General features: G+C 41.6%; 1 protein-coding gene across 3 annotated transcripts in view; it reads left to right on the top strand.

Annotated features, from left to right (window-relative positions):
- The first annotated feature begins 3,426 nt into the window (after nucleotides 1–3,426).
- ARHGEF12 (Rho guanine nucleotide exchange factor 12) overlaps nucleotides 3,427–12,369 on the top strand; it is a 139,622-nt gene continuing 130,679 nt past the window's right edge. For all 3 annotated transcript variants that reach the window (XM_046637566.1, XM_046637568.1, XM_046637567.1), the window contains exon 1: nucleotides 3,427–3,597. In XM_046637566.1, coding sequence (XP_046493522.1) covers nucleotides 3,566–3,597 — 32 coding nt within the window. In that variant the 5' untranslated portion in view covers nucleotides 3,427–3,565. The remainder of the gene's footprint in view (nucleotides 3,598–12,369) is intronic.

The raw sequence follows: 12,369 nt of genomic DNA on the forward strand, positions 1-12,369 counted from the left end.
GAGTCTGCCTTTATATCTTTGTTGTGGTTTTTGCAAGAAGTAAAAAAAAAAAAAAAAATGTCTTTCGGCCTGTAGAAATGTTGACCCATATTTATACATATCAGTGAAATAACTCTTATCTGCTGCTTGTCATCAACCATTCCTACCATTCTTTACTTTTAGGAGCAATAATCGACATACAGAAAACAGTTTGCCAAAAGAGAGAGGAAGAACTTAATTTCTTTCTTATTTGGCCACCTGTGGGCAGCTGCCTTGAAAATGATGATGTTGAGTGGGCTCCATGAAGACAGGGCCTTCGACTTTCTTCGGGACTGTACTTCCAACGCCTAGAACAGTGTCAGGAGAGTAGGTGCTCAATAAGCACGTTGAAAGAATGGATGAGGGGAGGGGAATGTGGGTTAGAATAACCCCCACTGGAAAACCTCCTCAAAGAGCAGGCACGGTGGTTTGTGTCACCAATTTCATTTTTCTAGGCCAAGAACTAATGACCCTGGGGAGTGTGTTCTACCTAGATTAGTGTGACTTTTCTGAAGGCATTCTTCAGATAGAGACTTTAGAACAGTCTAGAGCTTCCAACAGCTGTAAAGAGGCTTTCAGGGACATTTTCCTGTTAGCGCTTTGTGGGTGAATATAGAGGTTTTCATCATTAAGAAAAAAATAGTTCTGGAATGAACCACTGGCTTAATTAAATCCTTTGCTTACCGTCTTCTGAAGCTTTCCCACAGCAAATGCCTTCTTTGCTCACAGCTAGAACTTTGGGTCTGTTTAAGTTTGGAAAGATCTTGAAAGCAGTGTGCCAAGAGGTTTTGTATGCAAGGAAGAGAAGGTGAATTAGGAAACTTTCCCAGTTTGTTTTATTTCTGAAGCTCAAGTAGTGAGGCAGTCTTGAAGGGAAGAGGGGAACCCATTTTTAAAATGCATAATTTGATGAGTCACTGGGTCCAATTAATTTGATAGCTACACTGTACAATTATTAGAATAGGGCAAAAAAGATATTTTATGTTTAAGAAAGATACGTTTGGAGATAAGGTTGCATTTTGGTCATTGTATATATAGATGGAGGGAGCTCTTTCCAGTTATATGTAGAAAATAATTTAATGAAGAGTTTTTCAGGACAGAATTATCATGTTAGGGTACACCAGCAGGTGGCAATGTGTCCTGGTCTGATCATTAGGAAAGTGGCCCGGAACCCTAATCTGCTTCTGTTCTTTCCCAAAATAAACATTACAAAATTAGCTGGCTGTGTCCTGGACTTACAAAAATCAAACAATAAAGAGTCATCTTTGGCCTCTGTTTATCTTATCCTTTTTTTACCCTGTTCTAACGTCAGCCTTAGCTCATGCATCTATTCAGGGACCATGATCCTTTCATGAACTGTTGTAGATTGACTTCTATAAACAGCATTGTTAAGAGTTCATTGTAATTGTTTCCCCTCTCCACATCCCCTGAGACTTACATTTGCGTTGCCACTTGATTGCCACAAAAAAGGCTGAAGATCACCAATTCAGGTTTAAACTCAAAAGTCTGAAAATACTTGGATAAAGGGACAGCCGCTTTAGACCTGGAAGGTTGGAACTGAAGAACTAAATTGCACATTGTGCTTAAACTGCTACACTAGCAAATTATGCAATCATAAAACTAGACAGATATCTAAATCTATCTACGCGGTAGGAAAGAAACTGAAAAAATATTTGGGAACTCTTCAAAGAGAACTGTAATGCCATGTATCGGATGAAGACTGTATTTTCTGCTCCCATTTCTTTCCACAGGCAAGCTTAAGTCGCTGTGGAAGGCATCATGCTTTCTCATCTGGCAAATAATGCATTTCATTTTGCCAAAGCAGAAGCAGCCTAAAAGCAGTATTATCCCAAGCAATCTCGGCTCCAATTCCCAAACTCTTTCTCCCCAGCCCTACACAGCCCTGTCCTCCGACCCTCCCCAGGCAACCAGGCAGTGTGCGTGGCGGCCTCGGTCCCGGAACGAGGCCAGCAGGTGCCCCAGGTGAGCGGCCAAGGCCCAAACGGCTCTTTGCTGGGGTTTGCTTCGGAAGAGAGGGGCAGTGTCCGGGACCCTGGACCTAAGCTCGCTTCCATCGGTCAAAAGCAGCCTATACATGTTACCAGGAAATCGGAACAAGTACACTCCCTCAAGGAATAAGTTTCTAGGACAAGGGGTCGGGTGTTTTCCAAAGAGACTCTCAGCCCGAAATCCTCGAGATTGGGGGCGCGCTCTGGCGGCCTCCGGTTAAAGCTGCGTTAGTACAGTCTAGACTCCAAACTACAGACACGCAGCTTTCCCAGGGCCCCGGGGGCGACGGTGGGTTGCCTGAAGAAACTCCCGGGGTCCCACCGTCCCACCTCCCTCCGCGCGGCAGAACTACTTTTCCGCTCCCCCCACCACGACTCCGGCGGAGGCGTCCGCACGGGAGCGGCGTGACCTCGAGGCGCGGGAGCGGGGGCGGCGGGCGGCGCGGGCGGCGCGGGCGGTGCGGCGCCCGTGCGCGCCGCGGAGGGATCCCGGGTGAGGCGGCTTCCCGAAGTCTGAGGGGAGGAGGCCAAAAAAAGTCGGCGGGGGAGGGGACGAGCTCGCTCGCGCAGGCCGCGGCTGGGGCTAGGAATACAGAACCGGAACCGGAACCCGTGCGCGCGCCTGCGAGGGTCGCGCGGCCCCACCGCCGCCGGCCTCCTCCGCCCGCCGCGCGCGCTCCCGCGAGGGCCCCAGGACCCGGCGAGCCGGCCCTGCGCTGCGAGTCGCTGCCGCCGCCGCCGCCGCCGGCCTCCGGGGTCGGTGTTTCCAGGCCGGGCCGGACGGGAACCTCCCGCCCCTCGCTGGAACCGCCGCCTCCCGGCGCGTCGGGGAGGAGCCGCCGCCGCCTCTGCCGACTGCGGAAGAGTCCGGGCCTCCGTGGGATGGGGAGCAGCCCGCGGCGCTGAGACCAGGTTCCTGTCACCCTTGGCCGCGGGACCCGCGCCCCCGGCACCCGCGCTCGCCCCCGCGCCCCGTGGGGCGGCGAGGAAGACGAGAGGGCTTCCCCGGCCCGGGGACATGGAGCCGCGCGAGCCTGGCGCGGGGCGGCCCGAGATGCGGCCGAGGCTGCGGCCACGAGCGGCCGGCGACCCCAGATAGAGCGGAGACGGGAGGGTCGGCCCTGCGGCAGCGGGACGCGCAGGCCCCGAGACTCCGGAGGAGGCGCCGACACCCAGCGCGAGCGGATCCCGCCCCGGCCCCGGAGGGCTTCCCGGGCCCCTTCCCTGCGTTTCGCCGACTTCCCTCGGTGACGAAGTTTTCTCCTTGTGCCTCCTCGAGGATTGCTCTCGAGCTCTAGAACTCGCCTTCTGGCAGACTTTGTCGGGTTGTTTGGGGAAATAACTTGTTTTGCTCCACCCCACATCCCCTTTCCTTGACCCCTTCCCATCGGACGTTCTAGATGACTGCATGGAGTTTTGAGTTGGACTTTTGTGTCCCTTACGGAGTCGGGCCTGATCCCAGAGCACTGGGGGTGGGGTGGAGGTGTTACTGTAAAATGCAAGTTGGATAAAAGGAGGACCTCTCGCCAAGGGCCCCAATGAGTGGCACACAGTCTACCATCACCGACAGGTTGGTATGAAGCCCCCCCTGCGCTTAGCCTTCCTGGATTCGCCCGACCTAGCAGGAGAGTCTGATTGCCTTTGACCAGTGGCGTTGACAGGCGCAGGAGAGAAGCTTGTTTCCGAGCTCTGCAATTAGTCTAGGGTTGCTGCCAAGTTCCCCGGTTGATTGAATTTGGAAATGTAGTTTTTTCTGGAGGGAAACTTTCCTCCAGATTCTCAGAGAAGGGGTAGGTAAAACCATGATTGTGGTCTTCTCTCTGTAGTGTGCATTAGGATTCTGTACTTGGAACCAGAGGAAGGTCATTTTGGGTGAAGGTCAGTGCCCGAAGTCAGCTGGGGTATTGGTGCATCATCAGTTTTACTTCTGTCCTGTTGTTTCCAGACACTGTTACGTTTTAGGAATTTCTATTTGTGAATTTTAGTTTGAGACTGCTGCATAAGAATTTATGAACTTGATCTCCTTTAAGTATTGACCTGCACAGTGTTTATTCTCTAATAATTTTCCACAATGTTGAAATTATCAGTCAATCACAGGCTCTTGCTGGGGGCAATGTCAAGGAGCTAAAAAAAAGGCGAGGAAGATTCATGGGGTTTAATTTTAATTATTGCGCTTTTAGTGTTTCATCTTCCAGGGACGTTTGCATTTAAGGGATACAAACCCTAAGTGAATGTTGTGGTACAAGTGTGGCAGGTGGATTTGTTGAGTTTTGTGAGTCTTTTATAGTAGTGCTTATCTGTGTTGCCTCCTGGTGTTTGGTGAATTGAGGGAGACCATTTGTGGTTTAAGTGGAGTTCCCTTACTCTTAAGAGTTATTCTTTGGAATAATAGGTTAAGCAGTAAAAGCATATTAATTCCTTTACTACATTTTATTTCTCAATTTATTTATGACATTGTATCCTGGTCCCAAATTTCTGTCACTTTTTTTTTTTAAGTTATCCTTCAAACTATTACATCATTAAAAAAGAACAAGATCAAATAACTGAATTAGGGGGCCAAAGAAGGCGCTTTGATGAAAAGTGCAACAGTAGTGCTCCTGCAGAAAGTACTTGAATTTCCTAATGAGTTTCACCCAATTGTAAGACTCATTTGTTGATTTTCAACGGGCCAGATTCCATTATCATACCATAACAGCCACTCCAGAAACAGAACTTCCTCTTCCTGTTGATGCTTTCCAGTGTCACGTGGATGTTCACTTAAAAGATTCCGTGAAATATTTAAACTATTTATATTTATTCTTTGTTCGCGTATTTTTTTTTAAATGCGTTTTAATTTTCAACTTTTCTGAGAGTACATTAACATGAGTGGCAACAATGCTTATCTCCATTTCCTAGTTATTCCCATTCCTTTTTCTTTCAGGATGTTTTGCTTCTGAGAAGTCACTTCCACGGGTGTGTGGGTAATTGTTTTCCTGGCTCATTCGATTCTTGCCCTCTCTGTTGAGCCTCAGACAAGAAGTCTTGTTAACGTAGTGTTGGTAGTTTTCATTGCGATACTAGGGGTGTTTAATTTTGTAGAAGCAGAATTGAGGGTCACCAGCTCATTCCACATGAAAATCACCTAAAAGCACCCAAGTAATGACTTTTCTTCCCCTTTGCTTCTCAGAGATTTTCTTCCTCTCTCCATTATCTTGGAAATAAAATCTTGGGATTTGTGTCCTTTTCATAACTTAGGTGAATATAAATATACAGTAAGCATGCAATTATTGAATGCCTGTTCTTTGCTACGCACAAAGGATTAAGAGATGAATATTCTAAGTATAAGACGAATCTGCAGATTGGTTTACGGTATTAATATCCTTGAGTTGGTTCAGGTGCTGCCTGATTTTATATATTTTTTAGAAGAAGAAAAACTTTACAAGCCGCTTAATTTAATATGCACTTCTGAGACAGTATAGATATTTATTTCTTAGGAATGTGTTACTTGCTTTTTTTTTTTTAAACAAGAATTGTTCTTATGTGACTATTACTTTTTCTTTAAACATAAATTATAAATATCTAGCATCCATTTGCTGTTTAAGAGAGTAGTTGTCCCTGATTTGAATATGTGTTGGGTGAAATCCGGAAGTACTGGTTTAGTCTCATTTCTGTGCCAGGAATGCCCTGACAGAGTTAGGAGTAGAGAATAGTTCCTAGCTTTTTCCCAGCCCTTACCTACCTCATCCTCTCTTCTCACTGTCTAACTCCAGTGCACTGTAGGTATATTTTACTGATTCTGGAGCTCTTGGCAAATTAACAGTGCTAGCGTAGCTTTTTAAAGATCCTTTCAAGTTTGAAGTACTGTATGTGGTATGGCTTTGTTTTGTAGAGTGTGCAGACCCACCAGGCCAGCTGTGTGATTTAGAGTTCTTTCATTGTGGTGCTTCTGACTACAGAGTCAGTCTGTCCTCACTTGAAATCAGACTAGCTGGTTTTGGGCGTTGTTCTGTTTTGCAGTTTGTGGCAGGCGACACATGGCTGAACAAGATAAGAAGGGTTTTATTCTTGTGTTAGGGACGTGCTGGGGCTGGGATGGAATTCAGCTATGTTTAGGCTCTGATTGGTCACTCTGGATACTCAGAACTCTTTTATATTCTGTTATTATTTTGCAGTTAAATTAACACATTCATTTACTCCCTTCTTCTCATCTTCTACTCCCCAGATCCCCTACTCCTTTTTATAAAGGCATAGTCATAAATTTAAAACCCACACTATGTTCATGAGGTAGCTACTGTTTTTATGTAGTGTATTTGAACAGTTGAAAAAAAAAATCCAGGCAGTTTATGAATACCATCCAGTGTCTTGCTTCGTAACTTCTGTGAGATCTGGAGACAACTTTTCAACTCTTCGAATCAGCACTTAAAAAGTGGCAGAAGTATCTGATTGTTGCTCTTCAGTTTGCATTGATTGCTGTGTTCAGTCCTAAAATATATCCTAATTGTTTTCAATCCTCCTACGTGCCTGTCTTCTGTCTCTGAGAGTTGAGGGATCCTATGGCAGTCGGAATTTATTCTGAGAGATGGACAGGAGAGCATGCTCTTTCAGTGGACTCACTAAATGATTTCAGACTAGATTCTAGAACAGTGAATTTTCAGGGATGATATGGGGAGGATTTTGTTGTAAGGATCTACCTTGAAATAAATGGACCTTTGTCTTGTCTAGGACTTAAGGGTTTTGTTGTTGTTTTTGGTTTATAGATAAAGATTTTTGATATATTGACATTTTCTTAGCATTGAGTTCAGCTTTAAGCTTATTTAACTTAAGCAAACTTTTAAAGTGTGGAAGCCTGTGATTTTATATGCATATACCCAGAAATTAGCATTTTCATTCGCGATACTTTTTCTGCCAGCATTGCCATATAATGCTTTTGATTAAAAAACAAAAAACTCCTGTATGTGTGCTGTTTTCAAGGTTGCTTGAGTCATTTGCAAGGTGAAATTATTTGTAACATTTACTTGTAAGGTCAGTCGTTTGATAAATACAAAATTGAAATTGGGGATCAGGATCACAGGGCTAGCTTTAGTATTCAATTTTATGTTGTCTTTTCTTTTAGTTGTTCGGCATGAAATCCTGATTCATCGAGGTATGCGATAGTCCCTCACTTGTACAGTTGTACATGAGTCAACATGTACAGTCTGAAGGAAATTTTTCACAAAGTACAGAGCTATAGTCTTCCTGATTAATGGCACATTTATATGATGTTCGTATTATTCAGTGAGATGGCAAGAGAAGCTTTATTTGAATCATTACAAAAATATGTTAACCTGGTAATACCACTTAACACATTGGTGGTTTCCAATTGTTAAAATGTACTGTATGACATTGAGTTAACATGTAGGGTTTTTTTTTTAAACTAAGTTTGAATTTTCGCTTTAAGTGAAATTTGAGGCAAACATTGATGAAACTTGTAAATGGTGGGTTTTACATAGTTTTCTGTGGAGCCTTGTGATCCCAGAGAAAACAGTTGGAAAATCTTTGAGTAAACATATGTGGTTGCCTCTTCTGAAAGCCATCTGGAAATGGGTATGAATTGCCTGCCTACCAGGCTGATATGGGTCACAGAAACGGCAGGATATTTTAATGGTTTTCCAGAGGTAATTGGAGAGACTCTTTTAGACATCTTAGTTGTCTGACAAAGTTACTTGAGATGTTTGTTATCATATAATTTCTTATCTCCTAGAAATTGACCATGCCACATTTTGAAGAACAGGGAGCTTAACTTCATTTGGTCTCATTTGTTAAAACTTGGTTTTAATGCTGTTTTAAAACTTCATTTGAAGACATGCTCCTTTCTCTTTTAATAATTAAGAGTCTTCAAAATAGTGGTTTTTGAACTGAAAATTTTAAATCAGCAAAATTATAAATATTCTGTTTCCTTTGAGTAAAATACCTTTAGGTGTGTAATGTCCTATGGTAGCATAATGTTTTAGCACTTAAATGTTTTCTCCTCAGCATAGGTCAGGTCATCATTTACACTTTAGGTAACTCAGAGTTTAAGTCAAGATTCTAAAACTGGAAAGGACAGACCCAAGATTTTAACCTAGATTCTGGCTCTCAAGTCCTCCACTTTCACTTTAAATTATCATCTTTCTATGTATATTATTTTTTCTCTTCTACTTTCCTTTACTAACTGTCCGACCTGACCAAGTCAGAGTTGGATTTTTCTCTTACAGGATTTCATTTTTCTCTTACAGGATGCTTTCTAGTACCTTATCTGTTCTAATTTTAAGTATCTCTAGAGGATAAAGCTCTCGTCACTTCCTCAGGAGACTGAACAACAATCTGATAGATCTTTTAGTCGGGAAGTTTTTCTTGATCTTTAACTCAAACTTTTCTTTTAAGTTGTCCTGTTACTTGTATATACTTGCTGTACCAGGCTAAATAATGCTCTCCTCCCATTTTATGTTTGTATGACTATAAATGGTTCAGACAGTTATCTGCCACCTTTTCCCTCCCCCACCCTTGTTCCTTGCATAGCCACGTTGTATGTGCTGTTGATTGTTGTCTAAAAATCGACCTGTCCCTCTTAATATTTTATTAACTTTCCCCCAATTGCTCTCCTAGTACAAAATGATTTTTTTCCTTAGATGTTCTCCTAGTACAAAATGTGATATTCTGTATTTTATCTTTACACGTGTTCTAGAGCAGCAAGTTCCAACTGTAGTTTTACTGTAATTCAGGAGGTCTTTGGTCTTCTCTAGGCATAGCCCAAAATTATGGGTAAAGAGATTCTCAAGATCATTTTAAATCACTTTGTTTCATTTTTAGAATGGATTTGGGAGAGGTCACAATCAAATAGAAACAGTAAATTTATACAAACAGCATAATTACCAAATTGACTAATTAAGCAATTACTCATGTTATAAAAGACTTTGCAAAGTGATTCTTTCAAATATGAATGCTCTTAATGTAGAAGGTGTTATCAATTATGTGACAAAAAGGTAGCAAACAAATGATAAGTATTAGGAGCCATTCTTGGTTGAAAATCAATCAGAAGTGAAGATAAAACATCTCTGAACTTAGAAGTAAATGAAGAGATGAGATTATAGCTCTAAAGTAAAATATCTGTTGCAGTGTGATGAGATACATCTGGAAGTTGTTACTCTTCTTTTTTTTGCACTGGTTTTTCAGCCTTACCTTAAATTGTATGGTTTTTTCCCCACATTTTTGTTTAAGTTTGATCTTATTTTTTTCTGTTATTTCCACATATTAGTGAAAAGAAATAGACCTGCAGTGCTTAGCAGTATTTTTCCAACAAAATGCACTATAGTTAAAATTGAAATAACATTTTACTGTCTTTCCACTGTATTTAGAATAATTGTTACTAGTGGTAAGACAGCTTCTAACTCTAAGAGAAATCTTTGAAGCTAGTGGCTAGAAATATTTTCAGCTCTTCAATTTTGCAGAGGTAATACATGATGGTGCTGAAGGTCAGAGGCTTTGCCTAGACTGCCATAAGCGTACATTGTAGACTTTTAGTGAAAGGAGAAATACACTAAGTTTACCTTATTGAATTAGCATGCACCAGTGCTGCTCACAGTTTAGATTCATGCCAAAACAGAATCTTTTACTTATTCAAATGATGAATCCTGGTTTTTGAGATCATAGTCACATGACAGGCCTGGGTAGCTTCCCAGTGTTGAGAGACCAGCAGATCTAATAGCCAATGAAAACTTAGATTTCCTGTCTTGAGACTGTGAGTAACAACTTACGAGGAGACTGGAAATACCTAAGAAAACCTGGTTTAGTTAATGCTTGCGTTGGTTAGCCACTTGTTAGACTGCTTTTTCTTCTGTTGTTGTAAAGTCTATTGTAGTCATTTAAAGATACTGCTCTGAGACTACAGTTTTGGTCAAATATTTCATTTAAGTCCTGGTTTTAGGTTCATACACTCAAGAGAGACCAGAGGATTTCGTGGGTCTTCTGTGGATTCAGAAAATGTAGATTATTCTATTGTGAAAAGACTGTGGACTTCATCAGCATCTGGAGAAATTAATTGTGAAATTGATCATAATGCAGAAGGTGGCTGAAGAATAAAAAGTCCCCAGAATATACCTACATACATATAGGAAATCTTGTGAAGGTGCTTAGACATAGCCTCCCGTAGATTCTAGATGGGTTATCTGCCTGTGTTCCAGGCACAAGTTGATATGTTGTGGTTTGCTCTGTACAGTCTCTGTGGTTTACTCAGAGGAAGTGGTTCTTGTGGGTGAAGGTCTGATCTTTTCAGAGATTGTTGGTGGCACATGCACTGTCAGCTTATTTCCTGTTTTATTGGCTGTTTGGGCAAGACCTTCTCATGACAAGTACTGCTGAAGGGGTATTTAAATATTTTGTAGTGGCAGGATAGATGGTTATAATGTTGTATAATATCTACCTCTCAGGCGATATGAGAGTTAAATTAATGTTTGTAAAGTGCTTTGAGATCCAAGATGAAGAGCATAGATGTGTTCCTAATCATATTTGCAGGTTACTGCTATGTTCAGAAATTGCTCAAATTTAAGTAAAAACGTGTTCATGTAGTAGAGTGTTACTCTGTGGACCTTGACTTCTGTAACTGTTCCGGTGTTGTTTAATCATTGCAAGAGTCGTGGTTAGAAATTTTTTCTTTTTTTCCCTTCTTCTGACTCTTCTTGATAATTTTATCCTACATGTGTTAACTTAGTGGAGTAGATAGCTTGTCTATAGTACTAGTTAAGGCTTGTTCATCGCAAAACACCTAGATCAAGCTTATTCACCAGTTTAAGTGGCATACCATAATAGTATAATTGAGAGAATTTTCCTTGAGATCAGTTGCACCACCCATACACAAAACCCTATCCTTGCTTTGCTGACGCCTTCAGATGAGCAAACTGATAGAAGTGTTTGTGTCATACTCCTAATTTGTTTTTTTGCTTTTGCGTTTAGCCCTTGCCTCTTGAAACAATTAACAATGAATGGTTTTTGGGAAGAGACTTTGTTTAAAGCTAAATTGTCAACTAATTTTTGAGTTTCTCAAGGGTAGGAGGATACTTCTTATTTGTTTTTAAGTAATTACTATTTGCTTTATTATATTTTTGTTCTTTTTTAATACTAAGACATAGGGGAAAAAAAGCACAAATTATCCAGCTACTCAGATGATGTTGTTCACATAGAAAGAAAATACACAAAAAAATTCAAACGATATATAATAGTATTAACTCCTTCTGATCTGACCCCTGTCCCTGCCCATCTGCGGGTCCTCAGACTCTCTCCTCAGGGGTAACAAGAGTTAAATTTTTTTTGTCTACCTTTCAAAAATTCTTATAAATATTTGAGCCTATCATTTTAATATTCTTTGTGCCTAGCCCAGAGTAGGTGTATTTGTCAGCTTTTGCTAGGTTATGGTACCATAGCAACACTGTCAAATTTCAGTGGCTTACAACACTGGTTTATTTTTGTTTACGTTACATTTTGTTAGCTGTAGATTGGCTGCAGCATTTTTGGAACCCAGTCTGAAGGAGCAGGCCCTGCCTGGGACATGAGATTATTGTGGCAGAGGGAGAAAGCAGGAAAACTGATGCAAACATGTGATGACTCTTGAAGCTTCCACTTGGTCATGGTGTACATCGCATCACTCGTGTCATTGGCCAAAGCAAGTCATATGGTCAAGCTCATTGTCAGTGAGTGAGGGATGTCTACTTCTCCCACAGGTGGCATTACGAGTCACACGATAATGGACAATGGGTAACGCTGTATAATCCTCTTAAGGAAGGAAAGGGGAGCGTGAATAAGTAGGAACAATAATATAGTGTACCACAGGAATTGCTCAATAAATACTTGTTAAATGGGTTGTTTTGGATCTGTGGAAAAAAAATTTTTGATGAAATATTTCAAACATATACAGAAGTATAGAGAATACTATGATGAACCTCCATGTTCTCATCATTAGCTTCAATAATTAGCAGTGTGCAGACAGTCTTGGTTTATGTTTCCTTGTCCTGCTTCTCCACTGGATTATTTTGAAGCAGTGTCTGTATATCATAATTTCACCCATAAATGTTTCACTAAGTAGCTCTGAAAGATAAGGTCTCAAAGTGTGACTTCTTTTAGTAAATTCTTACTGTCTAATAGTTTGAGCTGATATACTGTGGGCTGACAGGTGTCAGGTAGGAAAGGATGTTCCTGGAGTGTATCTAGAATTTGACAGCCAGAAACTTGTTTTGATTTCATTTCGAGTATTTCTGGAGGAGGCTTACAACAGAATGTCGTCTATTTTTCCCAGCACCTCCTTTTCTCCACTTTAGGGTGGGGAGGTGTGTGTGTGTCTGTGTGTTTAGCGAAA

Source organism: Equus quagga, chromosome 14 (genome assembly GCF_021613505.1).
Source record: "Equus quagga isolate Etosha38 chromosome 14, UCLA_HA_Equagga_1.0, whole genome shotgun sequence".
NCBI classification, from domain to species: domain Eukaryota; kingdom Metazoa; phylum Chordata; class Mammalia; order Perissodactyla; family Equidae; genus Equus; species Equus quagga.